This window comes from Lampris incognitus, chromosome 18, assembly GCF_029633865.1.
Source record: "Lampris incognitus isolate fLamInc1 chromosome 18, fLamInc1.hap2, whole genome shotgun sequence".
Classification (NCBI taxonomy): Eukaryota; Metazoa; Chordata; class Actinopteri; order Lampriformes; family Lampridae; genus Lampris; species Lampris incognitus.
The window spans coordinates 36,594,728-36,615,288 of NC_079228.1; the positions used below are offsets into that span (position 1 = coordinate 36,594,728).

The 20,561-nt window shown below is 47.5% G+C and overlaps 1 protein-coding gene across 1 annotated transcript; it reads right to left on the reverse strand.

Moving 5' to 3' along the window:
* Positions 1-1,372: 1,372 nt before the first annotated feature.
* On the reverse strand, positions 1,373-20,173 carry vps45 (vacuolar protein sorting 45 homolog). The gene is made up of 16 exons (XM_056298550.1): positions 19,883-20,173; positions 19,433-19,567; positions 19,101-19,161; positions 18,031-18,110; positions 15,514-15,582; positions 14,939-15,076; positions 14,593-14,703; positions 12,455-12,589; positions 10,537-10,650; positions 9,734-9,901; positions 9,479-9,637; positions 9,142-9,249; positions 7,882-8,003; positions 6,662-6,793; positions 2,282-2,356; positions 1,373-1,943 (listed from the first exon to the last, which is right to left on the reverse strand). The coding sequence occupies exons 1-16, from the start codon at positions 19,973-19,975 to the stop codon at positions 1,913-1,915; spliced, it is 1,731 nt and encodes a 576-aa protein (XP_056154525.1). The 5' UTR covers positions 19,976-20,173; the 3' UTR covers positions 1,373-1,912.
* Positions 20,174-20,561: the final 388 nt, after the last annotated feature.

A 20,561-nucleotide genomic window follows, 5' to 3' on the forward strand; every position in this document is an offset into this window, starting at 1 on the left:
TGCGGACTCCTATGCGGATCTGCTGGACCGTGGGCGGATCCGGCCCAGTGTCAGGTGCTATGGGGGTAAGTAAACTGCTAACATCTGTTGCAGCATCTCTGATATATTCTCTGCACCACCGAACATCGTCACCTCTTATTTCTCCTGTATAAGTCAACCCTTGTGTATGTATCTGAAGACTGTTGTGTTGTTATTGTGTGAAGTACACCGAGAGAACCACGGAACCGGAGTCACATTCCATGTGTGTGCAAACCTACACGGCCAATAAACATGATTCTGACTCTGACCCGGACGTCATCATGGTTCATCTTAATGGTCGCAGCCATATTTGCATATGAAACTGGCCGTTGGTTTGGGTCGTTATGCCACCGTGTTGTTCATAGGGTGGGGACACCTGCAGGCAGGTGAGACTGAAGAGGACACTTGGATGAGTGATGAAACTTATCTGTCCAGATGGACCGATTCACCTTCTGTGACTTCCTTACCTGGATTGTCGAGTATGAAGACGTGTTTTATCGTTGCGGGAGGACGCGGCTGAAAATAGGGATTGATTCAACAAGCCTCTGAGGACCTGTCTCACCCCACCAGCTTACCGTGGAGCAGAGACACGGCTGATCAGATGTGGACTGACGGACTGTTGTAGAAACCTTTGGACACTGTGGTAGAAGTGGTCAGGAGTGATGTGACGTACACACGGTTTGTATTAAAACACGCAAATCCTCTGCACGACTCTGACCTGTTCGTCTGTTGTGTTGGGGTTTTGAAGTGGACGGCGAACTTAAGGAAAACGACCCGGGAACGCCAGTGTGCACAGACAACGTCCGGTCTGCTCTCAACACAGGAGAGTCGTCTTATGGGAAGACGAGATGGTGGACAGCAGGCTGAGGGGCTTTGCGGGGACACGGGTGTATAATAGTCTGGTTCATACCTTTAATTACTAACACAATACCAGCATGGGCAGCATGGTGGCGCAGTGGTTAGCACCGTCACCTCACAACAAGAAGGTCCTGGGTTCGAGCCCCGGGGTAGTCCAACCTTGGGGGTCGTCCTCTGTGTGGAGTTTGCATGTTCTCCCTGTGTCTGCGTGGGTTTCCTCCAGGTCCTCTGGTTTCCTCCCACAGTCCAAAGACATGTAGGTCAGGTGAATCGGCCGTACTACATTGTCTCTAGGTGTGAATGTGTGTGTGTGTGTGTTGGCCCTGTGTGATGGCCTGGTGGCCTGTCCAGGGTGTCTCCCCGCCTGCCGCCCAATGACTGCTGGGATAGACTCCAGCATCCCCGTGACGCTGAGAGCAGGATAAGTGGTTCGGATAATGGATGGATGGGTGGACGGATGGGTGGGTGGACGGGTGGATGATGGACGGATGGATGATGGACAGTACCAGCATTCAGTATCTCTAAAGCAGTTCACACCGTTTGGTCTGTCGGTGCTGCTGTGATGTGAAGAGGACAGACGGATGAGACCAGTTCTCCATGTCTCACTGTTTATTTGGATTCATGTTGACAGCTGGACTTCAGGGCAGCAACAAGACGAGAGGTACGAAGACACACTTCACATTCATGAAACACACTTCCGCCACAGCAAACAGGTTTGCCTTTCCATCGTTCTCCAACCCGACACCACGGACGCAGTGTGGCACTGTCACACAACAACAACAACAACAACACACACACACGCACACACACACATCCTGCTTCTCCAGCGGCGGTCCGGGGTTAATAAAACAGTTTTTGCCCCAGGCCGTGACAGAAGGGCTGCCGTCTCGCCCGGGGACACATCACACGTGTCTTAATGCTGCTGCACCGAGACACCCGGAGTCCATCGTCTCGACAAACTGAGGCAACGTGCTCCATCTCGCCACTGTGTGGACTCCTTATGATGACATCCATGTCCAGCGCCGAGTCCATCCAGTCACCAACTGCGAGCCCCAGTCCAGACTGACCTGTCACACAGACCGAATGTAGTCCGTCTGTCTGTCTGTCTGTCTGTCTGTCTGTCTTCATCTGTCGCTGTCTGTCTGTCTGTCTGTCTGTCTGTCTGTCTCTGTGTGTGTGTGTGTGTGTGTGTGTGTGTGTGTGTATGCATGCGTGTGTGTGTGTGTGTGTATGCATGCGTGTGTGTGTCTGTCTGTGTGTGTATGCGTGCCTGTGTCTGTCTCCATGTGTGTGTGTGTGCATGTGTGTGTGTGTGTGTGTGTGTGTGTGTGCGTGTGTGTGCGTGTATGTGTGTCTGTCTCCATGTGTGTGTGTGTGTGTGTGTGTGTGTGTGTTTGTTTAGTGCCTGCTGCTGTGACGTCCCACTGGTTGTGCCCTGGCAGTGCCATGGCTTGTCGCTAATGTCACTTCCTCTAGAAAACTGAGAGATTAAGAGAGAGAGAGAGAGAGAGAGAGACAGACGGACAGAGAGAGAGAGAGACAGACGGACAGAGAGAGAGAATTAATTATTTACTTTCAGTTAATGAGTGGTTGCGGTTCTACTGGGAGACAATGGTGAGCTGACTGTCTTTCCTGTGGTCTTTCCAAGTACAGTTTGTCGTGAGAGACAAGGTGAAGGGTCATTCAGAGCGTGTCTTGTTTGTGTGATGTGACGTATTCCCAGTAAAACCGCAAAACAGGATATTAAATCATGACATCATGACGGGACAGAACGTAGGCAGGGGTGACATACATCACTGTGTGTAAGAGGAAGGTAAGGTGATCACATGTGAAACAGGACGTCATGACATCATGACGGGACAGAACGTAGGCAGGGGTGACATACATCACTGTGTGTAAGAGGAGGGTAAGGTGATCACATGTGAAACAGGACGTCATGACATCATGACGGGACAGAACGTAGGCAGGGGTGACATACATCACTGTGTGTAAGAGGAAGGTAAGGTGATCACATGTGAAACAGGACGTCATGACATCATGACGGGACAGAACGTAGGCAGGGGTGACATCACTGTGTGTAAGAGGAGGGTAAGGTGATCACATGTGAAACAGGACATCATGACATCATGACGGGACAGAACGTAGGCAGGGGTGACATCACTGTGTGTAAGAGGAAGGTAAGGTGATCAGATGTGAAACAGGACATCATGACATCATGACGGGACAGAACGTAGGCAGGGGTGACATCACTGTGTGTAAGAGGAGGGTAAGGTGATCACATGTGAAACAGGACGTCATGACATCATGACGGGACAGAACGTAGGCAGGGGTGACATCACTGTGTGTAAGAGGAGGGTAAGGTGATCAGATGTGAAACAGGACATCATGACATCATGACGGGACAGAACGTAGGCAGGGGTGACATACATCACTGTGTGTAAGAGGAGGGTAAGGTGATCAGATGTGAAACAGGACGTCATGACATCATGACGGGACAGAACGTAGGCAGGGGTGACATACATCACTGTGTGTAAGAGGAGGGTAAGGTGATCAGATGTGAAACAAGTGAAAAGATGAATTTAGAGATTTTATTTTATTTGGTATAAATTGTTGACTAGGTGCATGGTAAGACCGGGGAAACCACCGTTTGGGGTGAATTTTAATTTGTTTCAGGGTTGTTTTTTTTCCCTCCCCAATTGTACTTAGCTAATTACCCCACTCTTCCGAGCCGTCCCGGTCGCTGCTCCGCCCCCTCTGCTGATCCAGGAGGGCTGCAGACTACCACCTGCCTCCTCCATACATGTGGAGTCGCCAGCCGCTTCTTTTCGCCTGACTGTGAGGAGTTTCACCTGGGGGACGCGGCACGTGGGAGAATCACGCTATTCCCCCCAGTTCCCCCTCCCCCCGAATAGGCGCCCCGACCGACCAGAGGAGGCGCTAGTGCAGCGACCAGGACACATACCCACATCCGGCTTCCCGCCCGCAGACGCGGCCAATTGTGTCTGTGGAGACGCCCGATCGAGCCGGAGGCAACACGAGGATTCGAACTGGCGATCCCCGTGTCGGTAGGCGACGGAATACACCGCCACGCTATCCGGATGCCTCGAAGGCACTTTTTTTTGAACAAAACAAATTCAAAAACGGCCTTCAGGACACTGATTTAATGAGTCACGTCTCTAAATCCAGCGGGAGAAGGGCTCACGGTTCTGGATACGACGGAACAAGTGGGGGAATTGAACCCACAACCCTCAGCAGCGGCGGCGGGGGTTCAACATTTCATCCCAGAACAAAACATGTAGCTGTAAAGCACCAGCTCATTCTTCTCTTCAAAGGGTCACATCCATTCCACACCCTGGTTCCTTTCAGCGGGCCTCGGTGGCCCACTTATCGATGGAAGAACCCTCTACCCCCCCCCCCCCCCCAGGCAGCAGCACCGCCACGATCAAACGGGTGCTCCCATAATGGAGGGCGGGGGAGGTTAAGGTAAACTGAAAGGGGATGGGGGGGGGGGTGTGTGTGTGAAACTCCCTGAGGGCATTACTGTGGCTTTGTGAGGCATTGAGGTAGTATTAAGCATTAAAACACACATGCACACGAACAAACAGACACACACACACACACAACAAATGGAGACGGCGTGGAGGAGAGGCTCGAAGCAGCATTTAAAAGCTTTGTTTGGGGCTCGCTGGGCCAATGTCTGAATACAAGCCAACCAAGCTAACATGGAACGACACTAATAGGATGCAAGAGGAGTGAAATTACCCACTACACTAAAGCTGGAGTCGGAGAATCATCTCCATTAATAAATGTTTATTGTCTCCATGTGTACGATGGAGTCAGGCTCCATAACACCACCAGTCATCTTCACCATGGGTGGAGACACTCTGCTGTCTATATATACTGCAGTTGAGATGTCTTGACCAGGTAGGATGAACACTGGTGCAGTGGAAAAAAGACTGAGACGTGATGCTGATGTGTCCATGACAACCAACATGACTGTACAACAGTGTTCCCTATAGTGGGATGTAGTTTGTAATACATCAGACTGTCTGTGTTAGCTTTGGTCCCGGGATCCATTTTTACAAGGCCGGGACTGTTTACTGCTGAGCTGACGGCACACCAGCCACAATGGCTGCTACACCTGGTTTGTAGTCCTGCTACACCTTGTTTGTAGTCCTAGTACACCTGGTTTGTAGTCCTGCTACACCTTGTTTGTAGTCCTAGTACACCTGTTTGTAGTCCTGCTACACCTGGTTTGTAGTCCTAGTACACCTGGTTTGTAGTCCTGCTACACCTGGTTTGTAGTCTAGTACACCTGGTTTGTAGTCCTGCTACACCTGGTTTGTAGTCCTGCTACACCTGGTTTGTAGTCCTGCTACACCTGGTTTGTAGTCCTGCTACACCTGGTTTGTAGTCCTGATACACCTGGTTTGTAGTCCTGCTACACCTGGTTTGTAGTCCTGCTACACCTGGTTTGTAGTCCTGCTACACCTGGTTTGTAGTCTAGTACACCTGGTTTGTAGTCCTGCTACACCTTGTTTGTAGTCCTAGTACACCTGGTTTGTAGTCCTGGTACACCTGGTTTGTAGTCCTGCTACCCCTGGTTTGTAGTCCTGCTACCCCTGGTTTGTAGTCCTGCTACACCTGGTTTGTAGTCCTGCTACCCCTGGTTTGTAGTCCTAGTACACCTGGTTTGTAGTCCTAGTACACCTGGTTTGTAGTCCTGCTACCCCTGGTTTGTAGTCCTGCTACACCTGGTTTGTAGTCCTGCTACACCTGGTTTGTAGTCTAGTACACCTGGTTTGTAGTCCTGCTACACCTGGTTTGTAGTCCTGCTACACCTGGTTTGTAGTCCTAGTACATCTGGTTTGTAGTCCTGCTACACCTTGTTTGTAGTCCTAGTACACCTGGTTTGTAGTCCTAGTACACCTGGTTTGTAGTCCTGCTACACCTTGTTTGTGGTCCTAGTACACCTTGTTTGTAGTCCTGCTACCCCTGGTTTGTAGTCCTAGTACACCTTGTTTGTAGTCCTAGTACACCTGGTTTGTAGTCCTAGTACACCTGGTTTGTAGTCCTGCTACACCTTGTTGGTGGTCCTAGTACACCTGGTTTGTAGTCCTAGTACACCTGGTTTGTAGTCCTAGTACACCTGGTTTGTAGTCCCAGAAAATCAGTGTCAACAGGTCTGTTTCTCTCTGCCTCCTCCTCCTCCTCCTCCTACGACCACTTTCGCTGCTCCCAGTAGGGGTCGCCACAGCGAATCATCCGCCTCAATCTCCTCCTGTCCTCTACATCTGTCAAACCAGCCACCTGCATTTGTCATTTGAATTTACTGTCCTGCTCTCATCCACAACAACGACACCCCGTTTGCCATCTGCCGTGTAGCGTGTGTTCCCTGTGAATGCAGTCCAACTCACTGACTGACTCGCTAAACAAAAAATAAAAATCAGTCCGTACAGACAAAATTAAACGAATAAGTAAACACAAGTCTGCGCTGCAGCTTCGCCGGGCACCTCTTGGCGTCGTACGAGAGACGGCTTTGTTTACAACAGTTTGTGCTTGGTTGTCAGGTTGGTTTTTAAGAAATCACTCGTGTAGTATGTTAACTGTTATCTGATGAGATGGTTCTGTAGATGAGGTTTTCATGCCTTCAGCTTCAGGACTCGGTGTTCTGGAGCGACCCATTCAGCTGGCACACAGCTGGGACCCGGTTCTAAATATAGAAATACCTGGCTCACCACTATAGTGTGTGTGTGTGTGTGGGGGGGGGGGGGGGGGGGCTAACCTCTTGGTGTTGTGTATGGTGGTTCCTCCAAGGACTATGCGGACCCCTGGCATGGTGCGGTTCAGGCTGTACACACTCAGAGCCTCTTCATATGTTGCCCCTCCGATCACAAACACTATGATGTCCTGGGGCCTATAGAATGACTCATACACACACACACACACACACACACACACACACACACACACACACACACACACACACACACACACACACACACACATGGGTGTGAAACACATTCCAGACATTAGGAGCTTCCCAGAGTTTTATGAAAGCTCCGTTCCTCTGTTTGAGCTGATGTGTTTCCTGTTTGAGCTGATGTGTTTCCTGTTTGAGCTGATGTGTTTCCTGTTTGAGCTGATGTGTTTCCTGTTTGAGCTGATGTGTTTCCTGTGCCGACACACAGGCTGCTTCATCTGAATGATGCACTGTGATCTGTCTCTGTTTAAATCTAATGAATCTGGACGGGATGCTTTTCATCTACAACTGCCGAGGCCTCCATTTTCTACAGCAATCAGCTCTCATCTAATCAATATAAAAATCAATTTGAATAAAAAATTAAAAAAACAAATCAGATCCTAGAGGGGTTATCTACATCTAATCTATTCTAGTCAAAATGTATTTACAGGCTAGACCATTACAGTTTCATCACATCAAATCTAGAGGTTGTTAAAATATAAATAATTTCATGAGGTATTCTGTTTCGCCTGTTTAGCCCATCTGTTTATATACTGTTCATATACATATACTGTTCATATACTGTTCATTTACTGCTCATATACTGTTCACATACTGTTCATGTTCATATACTGTTCATATACATATACTGTTCATATACTGTTCATGTTCATATACTGTTCATATACATATACTGTTCACACTGTTCACATACTGTTCATATACTGTTCATTTACTTTTCATATACTGTTCATTTACTTTTCATATACTGTTCATGTTCATATACTGTTCATATACATATACTGTTCATATACTGTTTATTTACTGTTCATATACTGTTCATATACATATAATGTTCATATACTGTTCATATGCATATACTGGTCATTAGTGTTCATATACTGTTCATATAATGACGGGTAGGTGATGCTCATCTATGTTCATCACCACCAATTTGTGTGTGTGTGTGTGTGTGTAATTCTGCATGTGTGTGTAATTTTGTATGTATTTGTGTGTGTGTGTGTGTGTGTGTGTGTGTGTACCTGTCTCTCAGAGTACTTGCCCCCAGGTAGGGGAACTGACTGTCCTTCAGTCGACCTTTAATCAGTTGGTCCAGCGTGTCATGGAGCAGAGGCTGGTGCTGTGTGTATACATTTTCTACACCCTATACACACACACACACACACACAAACACACACACACACACAGCTGATCAAACAAACCCATATAACAGGTATACATCTCAACCTGTGAGTGAGTGGATCTGGATCTCAGGGCACCATCTACACCCCGACACACCTAAACTCATTTCAAGTAGCCAAGCCGCTGAACTAATTCCATGCAGCCACACAAAACACTGTGGTGCATTGTGGTCATTCAACACATTGCAACACAATTCTAATTCCACCCACGTTATAATTTCTGACTGGCTGCAAGAAGAAGCGGGAGCAGGTTTACTACGTCTCCTCAGCCCAGCAGAGAGCGAGATGGATGGTGTTCATATCCTGTCAGCCAGGCCACAATTTATCAGTCATGCATTTTGCCAATCAGATCTTCAATGTGGAAAATAAAACACAGTTTTTATGCCAAGAAACTGCCTTAACAGACACTCAGCGAGTCCATCGTGTTGCTGAACGAGGGTCACGTCCTGTTTATCTCACTGCTGCTCAGCAAGCTCCCCCCCCCTTTTCTCCCCAACTGTACCTGGCCAATTACCCCACTCTTCCGAACTGCCCCGGTCGCTGCTCAAACCCCCCCCCCCCCCCCGATCCGGGGAGGGCTGCAGACTACCACATGTCTCCTCCCATACATGTGGAGTCGCCAGCTGCTTCTTTTCACCTGACAGTGAGGCGTTTCACCAGGGGGACGTAGCGCATGGGAGGATCACAATATTCCCCCCAGTTCCCCCTCCCCCCCCAAACAGCCGCCTCGACCGACCAGGGGAGGCGCTAGTGCAGCGACCATGAGATACACATCCGGCTTCCCACCCGCAGACACGGCCAATTGTGTCTGTAGGGACGCCCGACCAAGCCGGAGGTAACACGGGATTTGAACCGGCGAGCCCCATGTTGGTAGGCAATGGAATAGACCGCTGCACAACCTGGAGGCCCCCGTTGCTCAGCAAGTTTTAAACCTCAGCACACTTCCATCAAGGTTTCCATCTGACAAAACCCACAGTTAGCCTGCACTTGATTTTCAGTGTTTGCTGGTGCACCGACAGCTCTGTGTGTGTGTGTGTGTGTGTGTGTGTGTGTGTGTGTGTGTGTGTGTGTGTGTGTGTGTGTGTGTGTGTGTATATATACCTTGAGGCCTTTAAAGAACTGTTTGGTGATGGCAACAGCATCGGTGGGTGTGATGAGGTCACTTCCTCTGATCCTCTTCCCTCCATACTCCACCACACTCTGAACCATCTGACACACACACACACACACACACACACACACACACACACACACACACACACACACACACAGTGATGCATCATGTACTTTTGCTCTGCTTGCATCATCTGACACAGGCGGAGTTGGCATGAACGCGACGCATGTGGGAGGTTCACTATTTCTCCCAGAATCCTCTGCAGCTGTACAGGCAACCCCCCCCCCTTACATATCCAGGTGGCTGATTAGAAAGAGCCCTCACCTTGCGGTGCCTGTCAGAAACGCCCTTCCGGCTGAGTTCATCCATCAGGCTGGACAGGACGCTGTTGCTGTGGCGCTCGTACCGCAGCGCGTAGAGCATCACCAGGCGCACGGCGTCCAGCTCTGCCACACGGGGGCTCTGCAGCAGCCGCCGCACATTCTGCCCACAAACACAACCCACACATTTACAACTGTGTCTGTCTGTCTATGTGTATGTATGTGTGTGTGTATGTGTGTGTGTGTGTGTGTGTCCTACCTGCTGGGCACTGGAGTGGTCATTCTGACAGGCCAGTTCCTGCTCCACCTCTGACACCTCCATCAGCTGTCTGTCTGACACCAGGCGGGAGAGTTCTCCCACCACGGTCACATGCTTTGACACTGTGCCGGACATCTTCTTAAACTGGGGATAGTTATCCACAAATGCCTGAGAGAGAGAGACGGAGAGAGAGAGAGAGAGAGAGACGGAGAGAGACAGACAGAGAGAGAGGGAGAGAGAGAAACATATTCACCCACAGACACAATTGACTGTGTCTGTGGGTGGGAAGGCAGTTGTGGGTATGTGTCCTGGTCGCTGCATTAGCGCCTCCTCTGGTCGGTCAGGGTGCCTGTTCGGGGGGGGGGGACTGGGGGGAATAGTGTGATACTCCCGCGTGCTATGTCCCCCTGGTGAATCTCCTCACTGTCAGGTGAAAAGAAGAGGCTGGCGACTCCACATATATCGGAGGAAGTATATGTGGTAGTCTGAAGCCCTCCCCGGATCGGCAGAGGAGGTGCAGCAGCGAACGGGACAGTTCAGAAGAGTGGGGTAATTGGCCAGATACAACTGAGGAGAAAGAGGGGGGGGGATTTTCCCCCCCTCAAAAAAATCCCCTCCAAAAAAAAAGCAAAAGAGGGAATACCAGTTCTATGCTGTGTTAAATATTTAACAATGGTGTCACTGTGACAAGTCTACTCTCCTTTTCCCCAAAAGGGTGCTGGGATTCAAGCTGGTGGCCAGCTTTCCTGCCCGAGAGACTCACCTTCATGTTGGAGATGGACTTTCCTGCCTGAGACACTCACCTTCATGTCGGAGATGGACTCCAGTTTCTGCTGCCCCTTTGGTTTTTTCTTCTGAAAGTCCTCCATTAAGCTCTTTATGTTGGTGCCGATCTCCCCAAAGTTGAGGTACAGGTTCTGAAAACACAACACAACACAACACAACACAACACACACACACACACACACACACACACACACACACACACACACACACACACACACACACACACACACACAGATTGGAGAGAATGTGATATCAAAATATTACACAAAGAAATATTTTACAGTTTTCTGAATATATGACAACGGTCCTTTTTTGCACCCAGAGCAGAACCCGTGAGATGTTTTTAGTGTGAAAAGTATTTTTTTATTTTAACATCAGAGCACAGCGTAACAGCACATGATGGTGTGTGAATAATAAGATGACAGTTACAATAAGAATCAAATCAAAGAAGGTGAATCAGTTCATCTGGACACAATGTTTCATCATCATCTAAGCGACCTCTTCAGTCTCAGCTGACTGCAGGTGTCCCACCCTTATAAACTATACAGTGGCATGACGACCCAAACCAACGACCAGTTTCATATGCAAATATGGGTGTGACCACGAACTACAGTTTCGATGGCTGTGTGTACTATTTACAGAGGGTTGGGGAATGGTTGCAATCACAGCACTGTAAGATGGTGACAGATGTGCCCCCCCCCCCGGTTCAGGGATGGTCATTCGCTCTTCACATAGATGCCCTCTTTGACCCCCCGTTCCACATCTGTCGCCATCTTACAATGCTGTGATCACAACTATTCCCCAATCCTCTGTGAATAGTACACATGGCCATTGTACCTCTAGTTAATGGTCACGCCCATATGTGCATATGAAACTGGTTGTTGGTTTGGGTCGTGGTGCCGCTGTATTGTTTATAAGGGTGGGGACACCTGCAGTCAGGTGAGACTGAAGAGGTCACTTATGCTCCTCTTCCACTACATGGTACCAGCTCAACTCGACTCAAGTTTTTCGTTTTCCATTACTTGAAAGTATCGACATTTTGGTAACCGTTACCACTCTTCCGGGACCACCTTTGTCACGGTTCCAAAAAACTGGAGCGGGAACCAAAATCAATGCAGACCAGCTACACTGAGGGGGTACTGTTACAGTAATGGAAAACGACACTGCGAGTCCAGTCGAGTTGAGCCGCTACCATGTAGTGGAAAAGGGGCATTAGATGAGTGATGAAACGTGTCTGTCAGTAAACGCTGTATCCAGATGAACTGATTCAACCTTCTGTGAAGACAATAACACCCTTTTTGCACCAAAATTAGCGTGTAAAAGCGTTTTTTTTAAACACGGGTAAACCCGCTAAAAATAGGCAACTGACTCCTTTCACAGTGCCAGCAGACCCGGGTCTAACTGCCAGCAGACGAGTTTGCCTTTCTTTCTTCTTCTTCTGTAGCATCATCTTTGACGTCATGACATTCGTGATGTCACAAACGCGCCGCAAAACAGGAAAGTAAACAGTAGAAAGCAGCAACGAAGCGAGAGAGACGATGGTTAACGTTGTACTTCAGTCTCTCTTTCAAACCATACAAACTCAATGCAGACTGAACGATGTTCGAGCGCTGCTTGAATGAAGATGCTGTACCCACAAACAATAAACGTTATTCCTCAGTTGCTGGGGCGGTTTTATGACGCATGGACAATGGCGCTACGTAATCGCGCAAATTAGCGCGTCCACCCGGTGGAGCCGACAAATACCCGTGACTACTGCAGTCATCTGACCCGCGAGTGAATGCTGATTGTACCCTTTTACACTGACCACCAAAGGCGGATGTTAGCAGGTGTTAGTGGGTTTCTTGGCCAGTGTGAAAGGGACTTGAAAGGGACTTAAGAATAATCCCCCACACCGCCCCCCCCCCCGACACACACACCCACACACAGACATACGTTAGCGTAGAACTCGTCGTTCTCGGCAGACAGAACCACCTCTCTCAGGTCCTTACTGACACCGGGCACTCTGGACAGGTCAATACGATTGTTATTCAATCCCAGCAACTCATGCACCATGGCCTGGTACGTCCACTAGGAGGCAGAGCACAACACACAATACTGCTCCGTTAATCAAACTATACTATATATCACGCATCGAATCTACATGAAAAATGCAATGCAATGAGTTTAAAAACACAAGTAAAGATACATGCAGAGTAAAATAAAGAATAGAAAGAGATGATTGCAAAAAATATTCAAAACTATGTAAACTAACCCAAACGGCATGAATCAAACCTCGTTGATGCGTTTGTGCAATATTGTATTGTTGTGTGTGTTGTAGTGTATATTGGCATGTGTTCGTGGGGGATGTGGTGTGTTATGTCAGCTCGTTTCAGCACAGAGGTGACGGCGCTGTGTGGCTTGTGCGCTGTGTGTTGCTGTGTGTGTCGAGTGTGATAGTATGTGTGGGTATGTGTTAGTGTACGTTGGTGTGTATTAGTGTGTGATGTGACCTCTGACCTGGTTCAGTAGTGGTGTCATGACATCATGTTTATTGAAGTATGTGTTGGTGTGCGTTAGTGTGCATTGGTGTGTATTAGTGTGTGTCACTGTGTAACGTGACCTCTGACCTGGTTCAGTAGTGTTGTCATGACACGTTTTTGTAGTGCATATTGGCATGTGTTGGTGGGGGATGTGGTGTGTTATGTGAACTCGTTTCAGCACAGAGGTGATGGCGCTGAGTGGGTTGTGCGCTTTGTAATGCAGTGTGTGTTGGTATGTGTTAGTATGTGTCGGTGTGTGATGTGTCCTCTGACCTGGTTCAGTAGTGGTGTCATGGCATCATGTGTATTGTAGTGTGTGTTGGCTTGTGTTCATGTGTGTTAGTGTGTGATGTGACCTCTGACCTGGTTCAGTAGTGGTGTCCTGGCGTCATGTGTTTTCTAGTGTGTGTTGGTGTGTGTTAGTGTGCGTTGGTTTGTGTTAGTGTGTCAGTGTGTGATGTGACTTCTGACCTGATTCAATAATGGTGTCATGGAATCATGTGTATTGTAGTGTGTGTTGGTGTGTGTTAGTGTGTGATGTGACCTCGGACATGGTTCAGTAGTGGTGTCATGGCGTCATGTGTATTGTAGTGTGTGTTGGTGTGTGTTAGTGTGTGTCAGTGTGTGATGTGACCTCTGACCTGGTTCAGTAGTGGTTTCATGGCGTCACATGTATTTTAGTGTGTGTTGGTGTGTGATGTTAATGTGTGATGTGACCTCTGACCTGGTTCAGTAATGGTGTCATGGCATCAAGTGTACTGTAGTGTGTGTTGGTGTGTGTTAGTGTGCATTGGTTTGTGCTAGTGTGTGTCAGTGTGTGATGTGACCTCTGACCTGGTTCAGGAGTGGTGTCATGGCATCATGTGTATTGTAGTGTGTGCTGGTGTGTGTTGGTGTGTGATGTTAACGTGTGATGTGACCTCTGACCTGGTTCAGTAGTGGTGTCATGTGTATTGTAGTGTGTGTTGGTGTGTGATGTGACCTCTGACCTGGTTCAGTAGTGGTGTCACGGTGTCATCTGTACTGTGGAGTGTGTTGGTGTGTATTACTGTGCGTTGGTTTGTGTTAGTGTGTGTCAGTGTGTGATGTGACCTCTGACCTGATTCAGTAGTGGTGTCATGGAATAATGTGTATTGTAGTGTGTGTTGGTGTGTGTTGGTGTGTGATGTTAACGCGTGATGTGACCTCTGACCTGGTTCAGTAGTGGTGTCATGTGTATTGTAGTGTGTGTTGGGGTGTGTCGATGTGTGATGTTAATGTGTGATGTGACGTCTGACCTGGTTCAGTAGCGGTGTCATGGCGTCATGTGTATTGTAGTCTGTGTTGGTGTGTGTTGGTGTGGGTCGGTGTGTGATGTTAATGTGTCATGTGACCTCTGACCCGGTTCAGTAGTGGTGCCATGGCGTCATATGTATTGTAGTGTGTGTTGGTGTGTGTTGGTGTGTGATGTTAATGTATGATGTGACCTCTGACCTGGTTCAGTAGTGGTGTCATGTGTATTGTAGTGTGTGTCGGTGCGTGTCGATGTGTGATGTTAATGTGACCTCTGACCTGGTTCAGTAGTGGGGTGATGGCGTCATCGCTGCGGTCCAGGATCAACAGCAGAGGAGGAACCTCCGTCTTCCTGAAGTCAAACAACTCATATTCCTTTGTGATGATTTGCTGAAAGAGACAAAAGCGTCGTTTCCATCCAAATGTTGACGAGCTTAAGTGAATCTCTGAAAAGCCAACTAAAGAAAGTGTGACTCGGTGTGTGTTTCCATCAGCTGGTATTGTGTTGATGAACAGCTTCCCTGTGCAACAACACATCCTCAGAAAACACTGACAGCACCTGCTCACCACCGACTCATCTGGACACAAGTGTGTGTGTGTGTGTGTGTGTATGTGTGTGTGTTACTTTCACACTCTCAGCCAGCCTCTTGGCCATGTCAGAGGACAGCTGGTAGCGGATCATGGGACATTTCTTCAGGGCCAGCAGCACTGAGGTCAGACCCTGAGTCGTCCTGGACAGCATGGAGGACTCCCAGCTACGACCCTGAAAAGCACACACACATGTACACACAAACAGACATACCAAGATACAAACAAAAAACACAGAATCGAACCCCCACACACACGGAAACACACCAGGTGAGACAGACACACACACTTGCTAATAATAAGACACTGTGGAGGACTAACTGTCAGATTAAGACTGTATGTTTATCGTGTCCATCCAGCTCTTATGGACATAAATGTGGTCCGAATGCCCCACCAGGCTTAGCGGTTTAGCTAGCAATGCTCCTGTTGTTTCCGTAAGACCAATGAAATCTGGAATTGTGACCCCGTCTATTAAACATAATTCTTAGTTCTGATGCATGTGCACAGAAAATATACATCTAAAGACAACATCATAACAGCGTTCCGAGTGACATGGCATGCTGACGTTCTTTCATTGGTTCCCTTGTGGAAAGCGAATTAACACGGACTCACCCGGGACACGCCCTGCAGGTTCAGAGAGAAGAGGTGAGGGTTAACAGCAATGAAGTCACCGTAGAACTCCTGCAGACAGACAGACAGACACACACACACACACACACACACAAGAAATCACCTTGCTAAGCATCCAATAATTCAATACTGATACTGGATGTATGCAGTCATGAATACTTCCATGTAGACGGAATATCATCCAGATGCACGATATTCAATCTACACTCTACATGGTGAGTAATACGTAGTGTACTGTCTATATGTAGTAAAATATGTAGTGTACTGTCTATATGTAGTAATATGTATAGTGTACTGTCTATATGCAGTAAAATATGTAGCGTACTGTCTATCTGTAGTAATATGTATAGTGTACCGTGTCTATGTAGTAATATGTATAATGTACTCCCTATATGCAGTGATCTGTATAGTGTACTGTCTACATGTAGTAATATGTATAGTGTACCGTCTACTACTACTACTTTTGGCTGCTCCCATTAGGGGGCGCCACAGCGGATCATCTGTTTCCATTTCTTCTTGTCTTCTGCGTCTTCCTCTGTCACACCAGCCACCTGCATGTCCTCCCTCACCACATCCATAAACCTCCACTTTGGCCTTCCTCTTCTCCTCTTCCCTGGCAGCTCCATTTTCAGCATCCTTCTCCCAGTATACCCAGCATCTCTCCTCCACACATGTCCAAACCATCTCAATCTTGCCTCTCTTGCTTTGTCTCCAAACCGTCCAACTTGAGCGGTCCCTCTACTATAATCATTCCTAATCCTGTCCTGCTTCGTCACTCCCAGTGAAAATCTTAGCATCTTCAACTCTGCCACCTCCAGCTCCACCTCCTGTCTTTTCGTCAGTGCCACTGTCTCCAAACCATATAACATAGCTGGTCTCACAGCCATCCTGTAAACCTTCCCTTTAACTCTTGCTGGTACCCTTCTATTGCAAATCACTCCTGACACTCTTCTCCATCCACTCCACCCTGCCTGCACTCTCTTCTTCACCTCTGTCCTGCACTCCTCATTACTTTGGGCAGTTGACCCCAAGTATTTAAACTCATATGCCTTCATCACCTCCACTCCTTGCATCCTGACCATTCCACTGTCCTCCCTCTCATTCACGCATAGGTATTCCTTCTTGCACCTATAGTGGGGCAGCTTAGCTCCAATATTCATAAGGATTGTGCATTTTGAGATAAAGGCACCAAACTTGGTACATATGTAGCTTAATATATTTAGAAGGAATTTGGATATGGAGCCACTGAAAATTAACCCCGTAGTGGCCATGGCAGGCATGGACATTATTACATCGCTTTTAGCGGGGCTGTGGCCTCCCTAAATTTCATATCAGCCATCATGACAAGACAGAGGGGAATGTTCCCTTTCCAGAGATACCAATATTATTGTTCGAGTCCAAACAGAACCAGAGATATGCCATTTTACATAGCGGATGTCACCAACGCATGTTGAAAAAACTAAGTTGATAAGCAGTTACTTTTGTAAATAAAAAAACAATAAAAAAAAAGCAATAAACACTGTTGAAGTACTGAATTGTGTATTGTTTCCTGCAATCGCTGGTTCTAAACCTTGACCAACAGAAGAGGAGTGTTTAGGTATAGATGTCTATACATAGTGTATAGATGACTAGAGGAGTGTTAAGGTATAGATGTCTATACAGAGTGTATAGATGAATAGAGGAGTGTTAAGGTATAGATGTCTATACATAGCATATAGATGAATAGAGGAGTGTTTAGGTATAGATGTCTATACATAGCATATAGATGAATAGAGGAGTGTTAAGGTATAGATGTCTATACAGAGTGTATAGATGAATAGAGGAGTGTTAAGGTATAGATGTCTATACATAGCGTATAGATGAATATAGGAGTGTTTAGGTATAGATGTCTATACATAGTGTATAGATGAATAGAGGAGTGTTTAGGCATAGATGTCTATACATAGTGTATAGATGAATAGAGGAGTGTTTAGGTATAGATGTCTATACATAGTGTATAGATGAATAGAGGAGTGTTAAGGTATAGATGTCTATACATAGCGTATAGATGAATATAGGAGTGTTTAGGTATAGATGTCTATACATAGTGTATAGATGAATAGAGGAGTGTTTAGGTATAGATGTCTATACATAGTGTATAGATGAATAGAGGAGTGTGTAGGCATAGATGTCTATACAGAGTGTATAGATGAATAATGTCTCAAAAGCGACTGGGAACTTAGTTTTTTCAACATGCATTGGTGACATCCGATATGTAAAATGGCATATCTCTGGTTCTGTTTGGACTAGAACAATAATATCGGTATCTCTGGAAAGGTAACATTCTCCTCTGTCTTGTCATAATGGCGTAGAGGTATTGTTGTATGTGTACCATGTGTATCAGTATGTGGTATGTATTCTGTGGTACTACTAGTTACTAGTATGTCTTGACGATTACAGTGATATATTAATTGAGTGTTGTGAGTCGGTGTCTACAATATTGGGGTGGACTTCCCTCACCTGGACCTCAGCCACCACCTCCTGCTCATCAGCCTCAGCCAGAGCCTTGATCTCACTCTTACTGATCACATTACTGAAGTCTGAAACACAGCACAGCAAATAGACGTTAGAATAATTAATTAAATAATGCTATGTTTATTTCCAATCATTTAATTAAACTCTTAAAGTCAGAACAAGATGTGGAGTGAAACCTGATTTGTAAAAATAAAAGCTAGATATTGAGTTTACACCTTGTCACTGATGGAACTGCCAATAAAACAGTTCTTCAATAATGATGAACAAATTATCCTGTTTCCACATGAGTTTCATCCATGGTGACATTAGAAACTAAATAGAGGGCGCCCAGGTAGCATAGCGGTCTATTCTGTTGCCTACCAACACAGGGATCCTGGTTCGAATGCCTGTGTTACCTCCAGCTTGGTAGGTCATCCCTACAGACACAATTGGCCATGCCTGCGGGTGGGAAGCCAGACGTGGGGATGTGTCCTGGTCGCTACACTAGCGAGGCGCCTGTTCGGGAGGGAGAAGGAACTGGGGGGAATAGTGTGATCCTCCCATGCGCTAAGTCCCCCTGGTGAAACTCCTCACTGTCAGGTGAAAAGAATTGGCTGGCGACTCCACATGTATCGGAGGAGGCATGTGGTAGTCTGCAGCCCTCCCCGGATCAGCAGAGGGGGTGGAGCAGCAACTGGGCAGCGACCGGGAAGGCTTGGGAGAGTGGGGTAATTGGCCAAATACAATTGGGGAGAAAGGGGGGGGGCTAAATAGAATATCTAAACTGCATTAGACTTATTTTCTGTGCAAGTTGAACGGAGTAGAGAGATGTCTACATGCTTTTGATAACGAGCTTTGCTGATCAAATTGGTTTTTGATGTAAAAATCAGCACTTTTGTACTGTTTCTAATACACAGCAGCAACACTGAATGCAGCTTGCTAGCAGAAGGCCATGATGGGACCTCTGCTGTGCGTGACAACAGACAACACTACACCACACACACACAACCAACATACATAACAAGCACAACACGCCCTCACACACTCAACGGAAGAGTGAGTCCAGCAGGTCTTACATATGAAGTAAACGCTGTACTTCGGTCTTCTCAACTCCTGAATGAGATGCTCCACGTTCTCCTACAACACACACACACACACACACACACACACACACACACACGGTTGGGTAGTCTGTCAGACAGTAAACAGATGGACAGATCATAGTATCACTCTAAGAATTTCCTTCATTCATTAAAGTAATGGTTCGGTGCCAGAGACAAGGAACTATTTTGGCCAGGTGGAGAGGAGAACTTTTCAGTTCTCTCTCTCTCTCTCTCTCTCTCTCTCTCTCTCTCTCTCTCTCTCTCTCACACACACACACACACACACACACAAAGAGTGTGGATACCTTGGTGGGCCTGAGGAAGCAGATGGCTTTGAGGTGTTTCATGTTGTCTCTGCTCTGAGAGTCGATGCGTTCAAACAGATAGACTTCCCTCTGCAGGATCTCAGACTGGGTGTACACCATGCTGACTATACTGGTCTGAAACACACAAACGGACACACAAACGCACCCGCAACGAGCGCAGGTACAGACCGACTCGTGAGCGGCCGGTGAATTAGCTACACCTACACCAAGCTCTCCAGGAGCCTCGCCTTGACGTGTGTAGGCGATATTGGCACATGCGTAATACATATACTCGGTATGTCCCGCACACATGCGTAAAAACAAACGCATGCGTAAACACACACGCAACAACGTTCAACAGCAGATCCCCAGTCAAAACGGGTGCCGAGAGCAGCGCCGGCGAGGCGAGGGGCTTGTCCCCGTCCCTCGGTAGGAAGGGAAACAACTTACCGTCTCTTTGTCCATCAGCAGCACCTTCATGCCCGGCCCGCTGCTCTCTATCATCCTGGACACATACTGCTTGACGGCCAGCGTCACGTTCATCCTGCCCACAGCGTAGGTAACCACAGCAACGCGGATTTAAACGCCGCAGAAAGACGGGGACGCTACTTCGGGCAAAGGGCTTCTTCGCCCTTTAGAAAATGCGCGAATGGTCTCTTTAAAATGGCTCTTTTTTTGCCAGAAGAGACGTTGACAAATATCGGCTGACCTGCGAAGAGCTAGAGAAAACGCACTTCCGGGCCGGTGACGTCAACGCGCTACGTGCGCGACGCAGCGTACCGCCTACGTACGTACAAAGCGCTTGACTGTCCTGGCGCTGTGGAGGGGATATAGCCATCCGTTATCCAAACCGCTTATCCTGCTCTCGGGGTCGCGGGGATGCTGGAGCCGGGGAGACACCCTGGACAGGCTGCCAGACCATCACAGGGCCGAAAATCAATCAATCAGTCAATCAATCAATCAATCAATCAATCAATCAATCAATCAATCAATCAAGTTGCTTTTTATATAGCGCTTTTCTTGCTGCAGCTGCTTGCAAATTGTAAATATGTACCTTCCTCGAAAGAAGATACACATCTGTTCATTTTTGAGATCCATAGTGTAATATATCTACTCATATTTTCGTAAT